The sequence below is a fragment of the Syngnathus scovelli genome, chromosome 15 (assembly GCF_024217435.2).
Source record: "Syngnathus scovelli strain Florida chromosome 15, RoL_Ssco_1.2, whole genome shotgun sequence".
NCBI lineage: Eukaryota > Metazoa > Chordata > Actinopteri > Syngnathiformes > Syngnathidae > Syngnathus > Syngnathus scovelli.
The window spans coordinates 2,272,942-2,288,797 of NC_090861.1; the positions used below are offsets into that span (position 1 = coordinate 2,272,942).

A 15,856-nucleotide genomic window follows, 5' to 3' on the forward strand; every position below is an offset into this window, starting at 1 on the left:
AAGACTAAAGGCCAACAGCATTAATGAAGGAGCTGCAGCAATTTCTGGCAGGTACTGGCGGTGCATGTGCAATGAGGGTGGATCTTTTTGTCCATAATTTGTGGAGATCTAGATATAGTCAACCACACTTGCTCTAAATATTAAAAAATCCTTTCACATGTGCAGACAGCCCTTGTATGTTGCAAGTGGGCTTTTATGTGTATGTAGTAACTTGTGTTGTCCACATAGTGTCGCTGTTTAGGAGTACATTAAGCAGGTTGAGAACACAATTTGCTAATATGCCAGGAAGGCCAGGTGAGTATTGTTTTGAATACATTTATACATATCCACAGCAGTTTATCAAATAAAATGACAATTGACAACATGCCGTTTCATCACAGGTTTTATTTCAGTGCTTAATGTTCTTTGGTGATGATTTTCCTGCCTAATTATCCTGTCATACAAAATGTTGAAAATAATCCAGCAAGGATTCCAAAAAATCATGATGGCAGAAAATAGTAAAAGGCAAGACTTATGATTCATGCCTTTAAAATAAAACTCTAAAAAGTCACTTTTCTTGGGAAAGATGGGGATGACGGGCAGCACCTTTATTGTAACTTCTATTTTCTTTTTATCACTCTGTAGAATAAATATTTACCCTCATGATCCATTTTATTAGGTACACCTACACAAAAAAAATATTCCGAACGGCTTATTCGTGATCCCAATAATAAATTAGAACAAAATCAGAAACCAAGGGAAACGTTGGCTTTGATAACAAAATTCAGGCATATGATGGTTTAGAATGTTAAATTAAGAGTACGGCTCAATTTGTGTAGCTAATGAAGTGATGTGTCTATATACATTTTAGTTTACCTTTGCACTATACCAGCACACAGACTCACACGTATGATCTAAATCTTAGGTGGACATGATTCCAGTTCACCAATGGCTTTGAAGAATACAGCCATTATTTAAAGTGTTATGTCGGACTATCATCTCATAATAAACATTCATAATGGTTCCACTCAAATGTATCCTCTGAGTTATTATTAATCCAATGTGAGATTGGCATATTTAAAAATGTTTTTGTTTTTTTATAGATGCCTGTTAGTGTTTTATGTTTATTTTCCTTATGACCTGGCAATTTTTGCTGATGGCTCTGACTCATAATCTCGTTGCTTTCGTATTGGGCTGTACACGGGCACCATATGTAACTATAGTGGTTGCACACATGCACGCTGAACATACTCTTCATTTGTACTTTTGCTTTTTCTCCGAAAGGTATCAACAATCCCTGATTGAGCTCAAAGCAGAGCGCAAAAGAACTTCTTCTCCCTGAAAGGGTTCTCCGAAGTGGGCACGGGTGTGATCAGAGGGTCGTCGCAAGCGTGGGCGTCGCAGTACGCCATCAGGTCAGCGGCCGCTTTGGACACCTGGGTCAAAGGGTCAGAGCATTCCTTCAGCAGCCATTTTGTGTAGTCAATGTAAAGTTGCAAATACTATCAAGGCGCTTATTGAAATTATAGAACTTGCAACAAATGGTTGAGGAATAATAATAATGTTTTAAAAATATATAAAAATAGTAAATAGAAATCTACATAAATATATATAATAAAAATATATAAATATTACAAACAACTGCTCATTTTCAGACACTACCACTTGCAAATAACACCACTGATTGGTCCTGAATTAATATTGTATTTCTAATAATTTCCTTTCCTTATTTTTATGACCTGATTTTGTGTAATGTTACTGATGGACCAAATTACGAAGAGCTCAGTGCTGCTTTACCTTTATCCTGCAGAAACTAGCCTCGATCTTCAGTTGCTCAACCAGCTTCCTGGCTTGGCCCACACTCATGGTGCTATTCACTGGGGTGTCTCCTTTCATTCTGAACACAAACAGAGGCAAAAGACAGTCTCATTATAATTGTAAAAAAATATATATATATGCATGGAGTAGCAATTTTATATCAACCGCACGACTCATGCAAACAAGACACAGCACTTAACTCAGCTGTCTGGCTCAACAATCATTACGGTCAATGTGTCATATTACAGCTTGCTAAATTGGTCACCTTGTGACTCGAATCAATACCACACTTTCAAATATAATACACTAGCAAGGCTTTTATATGCCATTCACCCTGGCCCACACATTTTATATCACAATTAAGAATAAACACTGGCATGCAATTAGCACCCCCCGCCACGCCACACAATCCCTGTGTGACAAGGACTACCAGACCTTAAGTAAATCCTACCAAGCCATTGTGGACATTCCCCCTATTGCCTTTGCCTCCCTTCTCCATCCATCTATTTGTCTCCTTACCCGTACGATATTCCTCTTCAGGCGTAATTTCCCCCCCTCGTCTCTCGTTTTGTGCTTCTCGTATCAGTGTGAGTGTGTGTGTGTGTGTGTGTGGTGGAAGTGTCAATGTAGCCGGACCCCACCCCTCACAGACGACAGCCTGGATGCTCCCTTGCTCTCAACAGTCCAGTTCACTGCAATCCTGCCACAGTCCAATTTAGAGGCTCAACCCCTCTGCAGTGAGGTGGTATCTGCCAAATAAGGGGGGGGGGGAGATGAGGTTTTCTTAAGCAGATGGGGATGGTGGTGGGACTAACCATATTTGTGGAGGGGGATTTTCCAAAATTGGGGAATTTCACATTCTGAGATTCAATATGTGCTATGCAACAAAATGGTCAATTTTAGATATTTATTTGGTATAATATTATAGTGTTGGTAGTGATGTCAGATCGTCATCACTGCCTCCCCTTTCCCTCTCTAATGCACTCCCTCTCCTCTGTTGCTATGGGAACCGCTGCAGTCTACTTTAATGGGTTGTAATATCGCCCCTTTTACCTCAGGAAATTCTTCTCTTGGGGCTGATTTTAATTCTAGTCGACAGACACATTATATAACTAAAAGCCTTTTTGTATTTATTTATTTATTTATTTATTTATTTATTTATTTATTTATTTATTTATTTATTTTACCACGAGTTAGGGACATCGTGAAGGTTAGATAGAACAAATCAACAGTTTTATATGACCGAATTACCGTTTTGTTTTGTTTTTTGCGGGTTGCACGGTGATGGTGACCAACAGGGGGTGTATGACGTCTATCAATACATTTTCCCCTGCCATTTTCGCGGTAAGCTATGTCCCTCAGAACTTGCCGTAGCTGTTTTTTTTTTTTCCCCCCCATAGACATCTCATAGACATAAATATCCCTTGTCGCAATATAGTACGTTAATTCCGTCGCCATATTGGATGTGGTATTATTATTATTATTATTATTATTATTATTATTATTATTATTATTATTATTATTATTATTATTATTATTATTATTATTATTGATTGGTGAAGCCCCAATAGTTTGTTGCTTGGAGACCAAACTAAAGCATGTATTTTTCTATTATGTGCTCGTCTTGCTCACAAAAAGTCCATTCAAGGATGGAACAAAATTAAATGATTGAAAAATCACATATAGTAAATTACTGTATTATTGTCTGGTCTATACCAATCGAAACATGTTTGAAAGGGATCACAATGGCACAAACAGTGAAATGGACTGTGCGATTATTTTATTGCCATACATAAAATGCTCAGCAGATGGTCTGTGTGAGCTCCATATACTGTTGCAAGGCCCCCAACATTTTTTTTTTTTATCCATTCCTCAAGTGGTGGAGTAAATAGATCCTCATTTTTATCTATACATTTAGATAAAACTCAACAATCTGTGAAATACGTCCCCTTAAATGGCTATTTTGGATCAAACTTGCGTAAAAGGTCAACCTATTGTTGACATTGTGAATCCATGCAGCACTTCTCTGCCTCGAGGTTGTAGTCAATAAAGGTTGATGTCAATAAAGATTAAACCGTATTGTTGAAAGATTTTCATTTCAGCCCATTTGGGACATTGATTCTCCGGTGACTAGACACTGACATACTGGATGCGTTTTGAGTGGCTAACTTTAGGTTTGTCAAAAAGTGACAAATATCAAATTGCCATATTTATTTAATGTGGTTGCCATTGAACTCAACGAAACTATATCAGTGCAGCCAACATTTACAATTTTCATTACAACCCGTTGTTGTCCCATTAATAGTTAGAATAATTACAAAACAACTTTCAAAGTCCTCAAGACGAAGGTTATGATGCTCGACAACAAATAAAGTTTTATCACCCGCTGAATTAAATTTTGGTCGATGCTGACTTGCCATCTGGAGAGAATTTGCTAACTTTTTTGTAAAACCTGCTCAAGCAGTTTTGTGAAACTTGTCTAAATTGTTTTGTAAGTAATTTCGATTTCATCTTCCACCTTGTTTTATTCTAATGTATGTCGCAATCTGTGTTTTTATTGGCTTTGGTTAGCTTTACTTTTATTTCATGTCTATTTTTTATCTGTCTGTCAACTCATTAGGTTTTTTGGTTCCACCTGATCTCGTCAGCCATGTTCCATGGATCTCCCATTCAGCTCCCTCAAGCCACTTGCATCTTCTCCAGGTGAGCCTCGCTGTAATTTTGCATTTTATTCTTTGCTTTTCAGTCTATTTCAAGTCACATAGCTTTTGTCTTTGATTCCTTTGTTTCTGTGAAGTTTGATTTGTTGAGTCACTGTGAGTTTAGTTTTTTTTTTTCCCAAGACAAGCAGAGAGTGGCAGTATAATCCAATCTATATGTTAACCATGATTGTACAGGAATTAATTCCAAGCAGATACTGAATATGTCCTATATTGACACGCCCGCAGGGGCTTGATCACAGTTGTGAATACCAACTTTGTGTTACGCAATTCTAAAGCAAGCAGATGTGGTTGGCATGATGATCAAAATCATCAATTACAATTGGCTGTCCGTATTGATGTTGCAGTTCAATACTAGACTGTTGCCTCATGGTTGTTCAGGATGGTCAAAATGTTTTTTTCAATCTTCTTGAAAGAAAATAGACATACAAAATAAGAGACACGTGCATTTCCTTTTGCATTTTATTATTTAAAGACAATGTGTTCACTAGAAGTGAACATGTCACCATCCAGCCATCACGTTTTGCACAGCACACTGGTAGGATCCTATAAGGGTTATTTGACTCATTTTGCTGCTTAAAAAGACATTTAAATGTATAAGTTTGTCAGTCACATACAATGCAGTAGAGCAGCCACTGTGCACAGAGCGGGTCGGCATGTTGCGCAACTGTTCAGCCTGGATGGGAATTTTGTCATTTTGCCAACCAACTCTAGTGAGCAAAGAACCATTTGGACACACTTTCTTGCCCTCTACCTAAGAACAATAACACAAAAATGATTTTCCAAATTCCTGGATGCATAGAAAATTGACATGTGAAATATGCAGTTTATTTTTTGCATATTTGTGCTACATGATTAATAGGTAGATGTGTTTTTTTTTTATTTCAAATGTCTGCATCACTGCTGTTGTGGAACAGAGGTGGCAAATCTGGGATGATTGTTCTCTTCTCTTCCTCTGCTCCAATGATGTTTTAAATTGACATTTTTTGTTGGTGTGTGGACGGGAGTGCAAGTCAGGGTGAGCTTTGCCTTCCCTCCCGTATGATAAATACATGCCGAACAAACTGCTACATCAGCATTAAAAGACGTATCGTAAAACCACCTTGAAGAAATGTCCAAAAAAAAGTCCCTCTTCTTCCTTCCTTCCTTCCTAATATCTTTTCACAGAAGACAAGTAGTCACACTGAAACGATGACACAACTTTGAGGCATAAATTGCTACACTTTTCAAACCTGCACTTCTTTTTTGTGATAAATGTGACATACAAAGACGTCTTAGTGATATAGCAGCATTGTATTTAGTCACAGTGCATGTGAAATAATTAGTCTAAATAGAACGACTACAGTATGAAAGGAGGGGAGATCACAGCTACATACTTATCCTAGGTCATATAAATTTCAGTAGTGGCGTGGGAGCAAAGCATTAATATCACACCCAAATATGACTTGGGTTTTATTTTTGCCCTTCAATTTCACCCTCATGTTGAAAAACCAGGCTGGAAATAGCACATTGATTCAAGATAGGCAAAAATACAAGTATAACAGGAAGTTCCACCAGTACATCGCTTTACAATGTTCTCAAAATAGGTTATCAAAAACACGCCGACACCTCGTACGTTTTTCGGCAATGCAAAACGCTTTTGCTCAAACCAGACTGCTCGGCCCGAAGAGATGATCTCTTGTGTAAGATCATAAAGCGTGAAATTAAACAACTTCCTTCCAGAGCCATTTGCATAAAAAGTCTATAAAAGTCATGGAGTGTTGACGACGGAGCTTTTTCTAAGCTTGGGAAGACTCAATTGTTTGTTTGGTAATGTCTCGACAAATAAAATGAAGACTAAGAAAAGGTATGACGTGTAAAAACAAATACCTGACGTGATTAGAAAACATAATAGTAGAAAAATATATGTAACCTATATAAAACTGACATTATTAATCCAAAATAATTACAAATAAATTCAATATTCTCCAGTCATTGATCGAGCAATTATTAACAATTAAAATATTAACCCACATTAACCTAAAGATTTGTCGATTGAACTAGAATCAATAAGACAACAGCACTTGGGACACAATGTGTGCGTCCCTGTTATATTATCTCAAAAAAAAAAAGACACACATCATGCTTAATGATTTTAACATCATTTGAATTTGGAAGAACGGCAACAATTGATTCCAGCAAAAAAAAAATTCAAATGTGTACAGCATGGGTTTGAAAATGTGCAAACTAATAATCATGCCATCAATTGTGCACCAAATACTGAAAAAAAGAACTTTCTAAATCCTACATGGCTCTAAACAGGAAGTTGCTCCAAACTCCTGCCGCTCAAATCTGAACAGTAAACACGAAATACTTCACAGCCCAACGTTTTCCAAAGGAGACGAAATTTGTCATCTTTCTGTGAATGTTGACAATGAAGACACTTTATAATTCAGTGGCGTTTTTTTTTTCCTATCTGGCATAAGAAGATAAAATATGCTTTAGGACCTTCACAGTAGAAGAAGCGTTCACAGTGAATCTTGGTATCTTCTCTAATCAAAAGCCTTCAGTGATGCATAGTCACAATGGCCACAGTGGGGACGATAAGATAAGGCAGGAGAAGGGAAAAAAAAAAAAATGGCATCACTGGAAAACTGATCATTCTGGCTCTTTCGCTAACAAAACACAAAGCATATTTGGTTGCTGGAGTGTCAAGACATGTAAGCTCCCTTGTCAATACATTGTAAACATTAGAAATGGCTGTTTTACTCCCCATTTGCGAAACAACAAGTTTGAGTTCAAATTATCAAGTTCTCACCGATCACACCATCCAAGAGTTGTATCCGATATTCATTTCAACTAAAGCTTCGCAATTTATTTCATTATAATATTTTCTAATGTGATACTATGCTAAGATAATGAGGCCTTTTTTTTTTTTAAATACTAGCCAAAATGTTCAAGGCTCACTAACAAAGGCTAATTTAATAAGTTTTATCAGTGCATAATCAATCGTCCCAAGTTTCAGGTCAAAAATCTTCCATTTATATTGGCACATTATCTATAAACAGCGTACTGGATGATGATCAAGTTAAATAGCTACTTACATGAGGTCATTTATATCATTTTATCTCATGTTTCACAGTATAAAAGTGCACGAATTGCCAAACACACCCCAATTTTTCTTAACCTGCCCCTCAAAGCCAAATTTCATATGCCCCTACCCCCCCTGTCACACTTGGGTCTCTACACCATCAAGTTTAGGCATCAGGATGCGAGGAGTCACCCCGGAGTTGAGGTCCCTCTCAAACTCCAAAAGCTGCCCCATGAAGTTTAGATTTGGCGACACCACAGGACGACGGCTGCGTACGTATTTGTAGGCGTCCGTCATTGTCATGAGGGTGTGTTTCATTAGGTAGGCGATGACGATGGTTGCCGAACGGGATACGCCTGCCTGGCAGTGCACCAGCACACCTTGCCCACTCTGATATGCTTCCTCTGTGGATGGAGACAAAAAAGTGACATCACTTTTGGATACAACCAATCGGATATAAGCATTGATAAAGTCAATCAAATGTTGACAAAAAATCTTCATTCAAGTCAAATGAGTATGAAGAACTCACCAATGAATTCAAAAACCTCCTCAAAGTATTGTCGAAGGTTTTGTTTACTGTTGTCTGTGGCCGGCAGCCTTTTGTAGTGCAGTCCTGATTTGAGGTGGTAGAGCGGAAGGTGCGTCGTCACATTGACCACATAGCCGATGTTGAGGTGCAAGAGCAGATCCAGGTCTTGAGCATCCCTTTCGTTTCCAAGAAACAAGAAGGGCAGGATGGCGCTAATCGCAGCGTTCTCCGCGTCGGGAGTCATTGCGGACTCGTCGGACAGGGAGGCAGGCAGCGACGAGGAGAGTGGCAGCGAAAGGTGCACTGGAAGAGGACAAGTTGACATCTTGAGAGAATTCCATTCTAAAATAGAGCCTCGAGTTATAGCGAGCACAAAAAAAAAGCATATTTTCAACTGGGACTTTAGCTAGAATTTGACCCACAACCAATATTTTCTATGTATGAAGACACAATGTGACTTAAGAATCTTACTTCTGCTTTTCTCCTCATTTTGCTCTCTGTTGAGTGAGTTGAGAGCCAAGTGAAGGGACTGGGCGGACGGTAGAGAATGTCCCCCGTCCCTCTGCCAGGGTTTGGGTTTGATGAGTGTGCTGGGAGCGGACGGTGGAGGCGAAAAGGAAACGGGCGATGGCGGAGAAGGGGAGCGCGGTGAAGGGGAGCAAGGATACGGTGTATCTCGATTGTGCTCAAGAGTGCCCGCCATTCCCACGTCGTCCGATTTGTTAAGAAGCCTCCTGATGGAGCTCCCGCGTTCGTCATATCCCTGTCCCGACCTGCAAGCCATAAAATCCAGGGCGGCCATCTTGTCCTGCTGTAGTCGCCGCCGGCCAGCGTGGTCCGTAAGATGAGAGTGAGCGTACTCCTGGAGGTTATCGCAGTCCAGGCGGACCAGGTCAGCTCTTTCATTTTGGATCTGCCTGGAAGTTGTCTTTCCAACTCCTATTCCAATTCCGGCACAGTGATTCCCTTGGGCTGTCGAATGGGTCATCTTTCTGGCCAGTTCTTCAGGCCAGATCGTTCGCACGCTGTAGTCATCGTCATTGGCTTGGAACATATTCGCCGCATGAGGTGCTCCGATGCTTCTCCCTGGAGGTTTACCTCTGCGAGGGTTGAACGTTACCACGATGGGGTCGCTGCTACAATAGCTGCAGGTGGAGCTACCCGTGTGAGAAGTTTTGGGATTGCAACCCGTGACACAGCTTTGTATTGCCCGAAGAGGGGCGGAAGAGGATATCGGGGTACAAGGCAGGCACCCCCCAACCATTTTCTTACGAAGAATAGCGGGGCTCTCAAAGTTCCCGGCCTCACTGGAGCAAGAGGCACAGCGGAGAGGTTTGAACAGGCTTGATCGGTGTTCAGACACAGTGCTGTTGGTTGAGGATGTGTTTGAGGTGGAGGCGGTGGAGAGACATCCTCCCAAATTCCTCAGACCCATTTCTTTGCCTCCTTTTTTTACCATGCCGACATTATGAACGCCGGAAAAGGAGGTGGACGAGCTACCGCCACCTCCTTGGCAACTGGAGGCATGTCCTTTAGCCCCTCTGCATCGTACCAACCGCCAGCAACCGCATCCGAAGGGGTGGGTGCAGTCAATGGTGCAGCTATGGTCGGGACTAGGGAAGCCGCCTGTCTGGGAAGTACCCGGGGACAAGGGTAGACCAAGGAGAATATGAGGACGGTGATCTCTGTGGCGGGGTGGGTGAGACTGGAAGGGTTGATGGGGAGAGGTAGAGGGATGGCTGGAGTTTAGGACGGCTGCATGGGGAACAGGGACGGAATTGTGTTGGTAGGGAAGACTATGATGCACGGTACCCAGCTTGGAACTCTTGGGATCCAGCAAGGGGAATTCTGAGTCAGGTCTTTTAAGAAAAAGTGGCTTTTCTTTCTCTTTCACATCCCTGAGGTTGTACTGCTGCGACTGCGCAGGGACAAACTGCAGGACGGCGGATGACGACACTTGACTGTGTCGACTTTGCAGTGATTTGTGGTCACCTCCACCTGACCGTTCAGCGCCGCCGGTTCTTCTCTCAATCGGATCTGAATGTGAAGGGACGCATTTTGCCCGTGTACCCTTGCCGCTTACGCTATGGCCGAGGGAGTTGCTGATTCCTGTTCTCCCGCTTTTGTCCAGAGTCAATCTGATATCAATACTATGTGTGTGGGACGGCAGTCGCGGGCTGAGAGTTACAGTTCCATTGCTGTGGCAGTGGCTCGGGACGTTTCTGCAACCCGGCGGCGGCGGCGCAACAGAATGATCGCCCGGGGTTTTCTGTCCACGGGCAGGTCTGCGTTTGCATTCCAAAGTCAGAGGTTTACAGGTGGGTGAGTAGAAGTGAGGGCGGGGAGCACGGGTGATTTGCGCATTGGAAGAGGTGGAGATCTGAGACGAGTGATGTGGGATGGCTTGAGGGGAAGCCTCGCACAAGGTTATGTTTTTCGGCCGCTGGATGACCACTATGCGCTCGTCAAGAGGAAGAGGAGGCATCTGGGTTCATAGGAAGCTGTCCGGTAAAGAAGAGAGATTCGCCAGATGATTAATCTCAACAATACTGTCCTTAGATCAAAACAAGTGGGCCAGACTTTAAATCCCATCTGTTTGGGTCCAAAATGAGGATAGTTGCCTTTGGTCTTTAATATTTAAACAGTATCCAATGCCGTTCCATTGTTGGCACAGCTAGTTAATTATTTATGAAATGTAAAGTCAAACCCAAAAGGAACACAGACAACACCGGAAAAAGATTTCTAGTATGTTTTCCACATTTCGATGAGTCACCTCCGATATCGGAAGCAAGTGAAAACATACCGAAAACAATGTCACATCTCAGATTGAACAAGAACCTACTGGTGCATGCTTGACCTTAATGGATAACACTGGGGCAAAGAACTGCTCCCATTGCCAAATCCATTTCGATGTGCCCGTCTTGTTTTCTAGCAGGGCCACTTGCCAGAAACTCCTCCATATATCTAAATGTTTGGCATGCTAGCAACGGCGGTTGCCGTTATAATGAAAAAATAAATCAGCAAAGGGCAAGTGTATGTTAAACAGGACGCCAATCGGCTTCTTAAAAGCTTATTTACAAACATTGTGATGAACTTGCAAGTACCTTCCACCCTCGGAGGACTCATTAAATCTTAGCGAGACATATTTGCTGATGTAAGGGATAACGCCAAGGCCGATGTTGATGAATGCGAAATAAAATAGACTGCTGCTTTGTATATGTGCCTGCTTTAAGATGGATGCCGCTAACATTTGATAAAAAGCTGCAAACTGCTCGGTTCAATCAGAGATGTACATTTCAGGTCAACAAATACACAACAATTTTTCTCAGCACGACACAGCACAGGGCCGAAATAGATCACAGCTCATTAAAAGGCAACTTTGTAATTATTTGAGCCATTTAATCGCCACAATCATCATCATTAACATTTAATGACTTGTTGGTACAGCAGAGCACAATAGAAAAGCCACCCTGATGAACACACACGCTGATGAATGGGGATCATCTATGATGATTCCACAACTCATTAATCAGTTAATTAAATACTTTAACCACATTGAAAGTGGAACCAGTTGCCAGGTGGGTGCTCTACAACTACTACTCAAAATGCAAAGTTTCTTTTTTGATTAAACAGGGTGTCATTATGAATCTCATCTCGTCTTATTGACACAGGTGGCTGAAAGTTTTGGAATGATTTTTTTTAAAGCTGCTCATAAATCTCAAGAAAGCAACTAACAACGCTTTCCCAAATTTATTATCAATTGCAACATTGTTTCGATTTTATTATTCGAACAGCATGTGTGTGCATGGGGGTCATTTTCAATTGAATTTATTTCCCCCTTGGGCAATATTCATAGTGAATCTCTCATAGGGTGGAAGATCTGGGAAATTGTGGATGATGGAGAATAAACATGGGGACACATGGGGGGGGGGTGGAAATAAACAAATCCCAACAAATATTCTGGGGATGCCCTCCATCCCCGCACAAAACAGATACCGACCCAACGAAAGGGCAACGTTGGTATGCTCATGCTTACGTCCGCGGACAGAGCTTGGCGATGGTGTCCTCATCTTTTTTTTTTTTTCCTTTTCACAGCTTAGCCTGTGGTAGAGGGGGATGGGGGTAACATTGACCCAGATTTGTCATGGTGGAAGCCACTATCTCTCTGATCACACACTGTCACTGAAGGCTAGTGGCCTTTTCACTCCCGCATAGCAGCATATTCAGCAGACACTCCTCGTCACCGAGACAAGGAACATACCAAAAAAGGAAATCCAAGCATGCTTTTTCTGTTGTCATTCTTCTGACCCGGTAGCTGTGTATTTATTCGGACTGATCGGAATTAAAAATGCTTCGTGTAACTCGACGTAACAAAGCCAACGGGGAAAAATAAGTAGAAATGGACGGAGCGGTATGATGTTGGGCTGAAACGCTTCATCAAGTAATTCAAATCATGTCACAGTTCAGATGAATTGTTGTGTCAAGTGTGTCTTCAAAGATGCTGCAGTGTGTTTGGGGTAGAAGCTGTTGAGGGAGCTTTTTTGGGAGCCCATGCTTATCTGGCTGTAAAACATTCAAGACAGTCTTTCAACCTGCAGGCCAAATACTTTGCAAGTACCGTACGGAATTCAGCCAGCATGAAATAAAGAGGACACACTCCGTGACTGCAAATAGCAAAGACTGACGATGGCAGAAAAATCCACAGAATAGAATATTTATACTTTATCACAATGCAGGTCCTCGATTGAGCTAGTGGATTGATTTAGAGGTGTCCAATCCAAGTCCAGAAAGTAAAAACACAGATTTGCTTTGCCTCCAATTAACCTGCTCCCCGGAAGCTAGCATAATGCTACATGTGAGACTGCAGCAGGAGCAAAAGCGTCTAAAAAAAAATCGGTAAAAATGTAATAAAAGTCTCTGGCTGTTTGGCTACCGACCAAAGTGTTTTTGGATCAGTCATTGCATCTGAAATGTCTTCAAGTCTTTTCTTCCAAGCATGCCAGAAGCACTCGCGCTGTCCATTTTTTACAGTAATTTAATTTGAAAGCGGAAAGAGAGTGTAGAATCAGCACTGCTCAACATCTCGTGAGCAGGGTGCAATGGATGCACGTCAAGTAGAAAGTACAGCCTTGATTATGCAAATGTTGATGTGTTGAGAATCTCAAAGAGCATATCAGAAATGCAGCATGGAAGTTGCGCAGCCAAATGGGAACCGGTGTATCTGCAGCCTCAGAGGTGTGGCTAGCGCATTATGAGTCACTTTTGATTATGGCCACAATTAATTTGTCTTTTTTTTTATTTGACAGTGTACGTCAATTTCTGTAGACGCACCAGAATTAGCCAAGACGCTAATTTTGCCATTGATTTACAATCCAAAAGTCGCAATAACGCAAGAATCGTTGGTATTTTCTCATAATAGATTATTATTGTAATTTCTATTTAAATCTGCGCTGTTGCAATAATATTAGCTGTACTGTAGCTAAATGATTAACAGGCCCCGTTTGTAAATGTGTCTTTGATCATCAGCTTTGTTTCACTGCCTCATCGGCACTCGTGCCGCAAAACAGGCGACTGAGAGGAAGTCAGAATAATTACATCACTTAATCGCCACACTCGGCAGATAATGTGATGGATGTGACAAAACAAAATGACCAACTCTTGTTCTGCACGATCAAGGAACCAAATATTGGATAACCATTTATTATTATTATTATTATTATTATTATTGCAGAACTTTGGTTACCCTGTCTGCCCTCTGGTTCTGAATTTGAAATTCGGCATGTAGCATGTTCTCCAAGCACTTGCATAAGTTTTTTCCAAGTACTTCTTCCTACATTCAAAAACATAGTAGTTGAATTGTTTTATACTTCAATAATTGGTTCAAGATCAAATGTACCCTCACTTGGATCTTTGGCATGTTTGAAGCAGAACATTATTATTAGCTACCGCTTCTTTAGATGCACTACATTGAAAAAAAGGTATTACAAAATTACATATGAGACAGTAAGTGGAACAAAATAATCAAATAAAGAAAATATAATATTTAATTTATAGACAAACTACCGCTGATGAGTACATATAATCCAAATCAGAAAGGCTCCTATGAAGAGTTCTGATTTGTCTAATCTGTCGGCACGTTGAGAAGAAGCAAAAAGAGTGGCCTGATATAGACGACTAAGAATAGCAACAGAAGAAAAGCTCCTTAGAAAAGAAATGTCGCAATTTGAGTCTTCTGTCAGATAAAAAAAAAAAAAACTGTATGCTTTCAAGAATAATCTCCTCTAGGGATGGGCTTGTGAAACTCACTTGTCATGGCCAAGAGTTATTTAAATAGCTTGACAGTTTCGGTCACATATGCCAAAATTAGTTCTGCTTTCCACAAAGTTAAATAAATCTAAAGTTGTGTAAATTGTCAAGAAAAACACAATACAATGATTTCAATGCTAGCACAAGAAAAATACACAATGCTCACAGTCAGGCAGGAGATGGGATTCGAACCCGGAACCCTGTGGTAACCACTTATGTGGATGTTGGATGAATCATCTGGCAGTAATGTCATTAAAAGCACCACGCTTCTATCTCCAGAATGACAACAAACCTAAATAATTCAAAACAAGTAACTCGACGAGATCAGCTCCTTTTTACACATCCGCTAGGTGTCGCACTATGTGATTTTCCAATATTAACCGCGCGCTCGTAGTATTCTAACCTTTCACTATGTTGACAGAATAAAAATGATGTGTAGCTCTAAAACCTTGAGGTTAACCCAAACAATAAATATGAGCGAAAAATTATCCGGGCAATAAAATACATCATTTAAAAATGTAGCAGGCATGCAACGTTGTATAAAAATACATGTGCAATACACAAAGCATGTTATGGATATGCAATGATGTCACATCGCTGACTTGGCGCAAGGCCGACCGAACCGGATTCGACCAAAACGCAACAACTTACATCAAGCGAGGTAGTCGTGGAGTCAAGTCGTCATTTCCATGCAGCGTCACCACCACTCGTCTTCATGCCTGTGTTGGTACCGATGGATCTGGTCTGATCCAGATGTGTTTGGCACCGAGGATGCCCGAGCGCTCGCGTGGTCATGAGGGAACAAAAATAGGATACTTAGAAAAAAAGAAATGAATAAGAATCGATTTAGTCTGCATGAGCAAAGGGGAGGGAGGGTGGGGGGGGGGTCGGCATGTGGAGCGCTTGCTTGACCAAGTGAGTGTGTGTGTGTGTGCGTCAAAGTGAGCTGCGGCGCGTGCGCGCGTGTGCAATTGCGCGTGTGTGAATGTGTGTGTGTGCAGGGGAGGTGGGCTCTATTGTCTCTGCTGTGCATGACATCATCTCAGACCAATGAGGGGAGCGCAGAAGATCAAGAAGAGCCACGGGCGCGCATGTTGAGATTCGTTAGGATTTGAAATGGCCATCCAACCTAATGGATGTCAAACTCATTTTTTGTAGGCATAGTTTCAACGCGTGAGATTATATACAGTATACAACAAATTGAAGGATAATTAGTTTTGAAATCAGAGATTAGTAAAATTGCTAGCAAATTTTCTATTTTTTTAAAAGTGAGGACATAGGATAGACATCAAGTGTAAACTAACAAAAAATACTAAAAGAAAATTATTTGGAGGGGGCACATTCTTATGATTTTTTTCCCAAGTTTATAGGACCCACAGAAAAATTCTGAACCCGCTTTCATATTGACTTTGTAAATGAAGACAGTAAAGCGTC

General features: G+C 41.1%; 1 protein-coding gene across 1 annotated transcript; it reads right to left on the minus strand.

Moving 5' to 3' along the window:
• Positions 1 to 364: 364 nt before the first annotated feature.
• si:dkey-175m17.7 (uncharacterized) lies at positions 365 to 15,319 on the minus strand. Its single transcript, XM_049743355.2, has 7 exons — positions 15,074 to 15,319; positions 8,588 to 10,617; positions 8,117 to 8,419; positions 7,732 to 7,991; positions 4,433 to 4,467; positions 1,777 to 1,876; positions 365 to 1,415 (listed from the first exon to the last, which is right to left on the minus strand). Exons 2-7 carry the CDS (start codon positions 10,599 to 10,601, stop codon positions 1,287 to 1,289), a joined length of 2,841 nt encoding a protein of 946 aa, XP_049599312.2. The 5' UTR covers positions 10,602 to 10,617; positions 15,074 to 15,319; the 3' UTR covers positions 365 to 1,286.
• Between the last annotated feature and the right edge of the window lie 537 nt (positions 15,320 to 15,856).

Bases quoted from the DNA above. Each gene is read 5' to 3' on its own strand.
- si:dkey-175m17.7 (XM_049743355.2), bottom strand. From the start codon at position 10,601: ATGCCTCCTCTTCCTCTTGACGAGCGCATAGTGGTCATCCAGCGGCCG. The intron at 8,420-8,587 runs GTAAGATTCTTA...GTCCTCTTCCAG, and splicing joins AAATGAGGAGAAAAGCAGAA to TGCACCTTTCGCTGCCACTC. The intron at 4,468-7,731 runs GTGTGACAGGGG...TGAGGGAGCTGA, and splicing joins TTGATGGTGTAGAGACCCAA to ATGGGAGATCCATGGAACAT.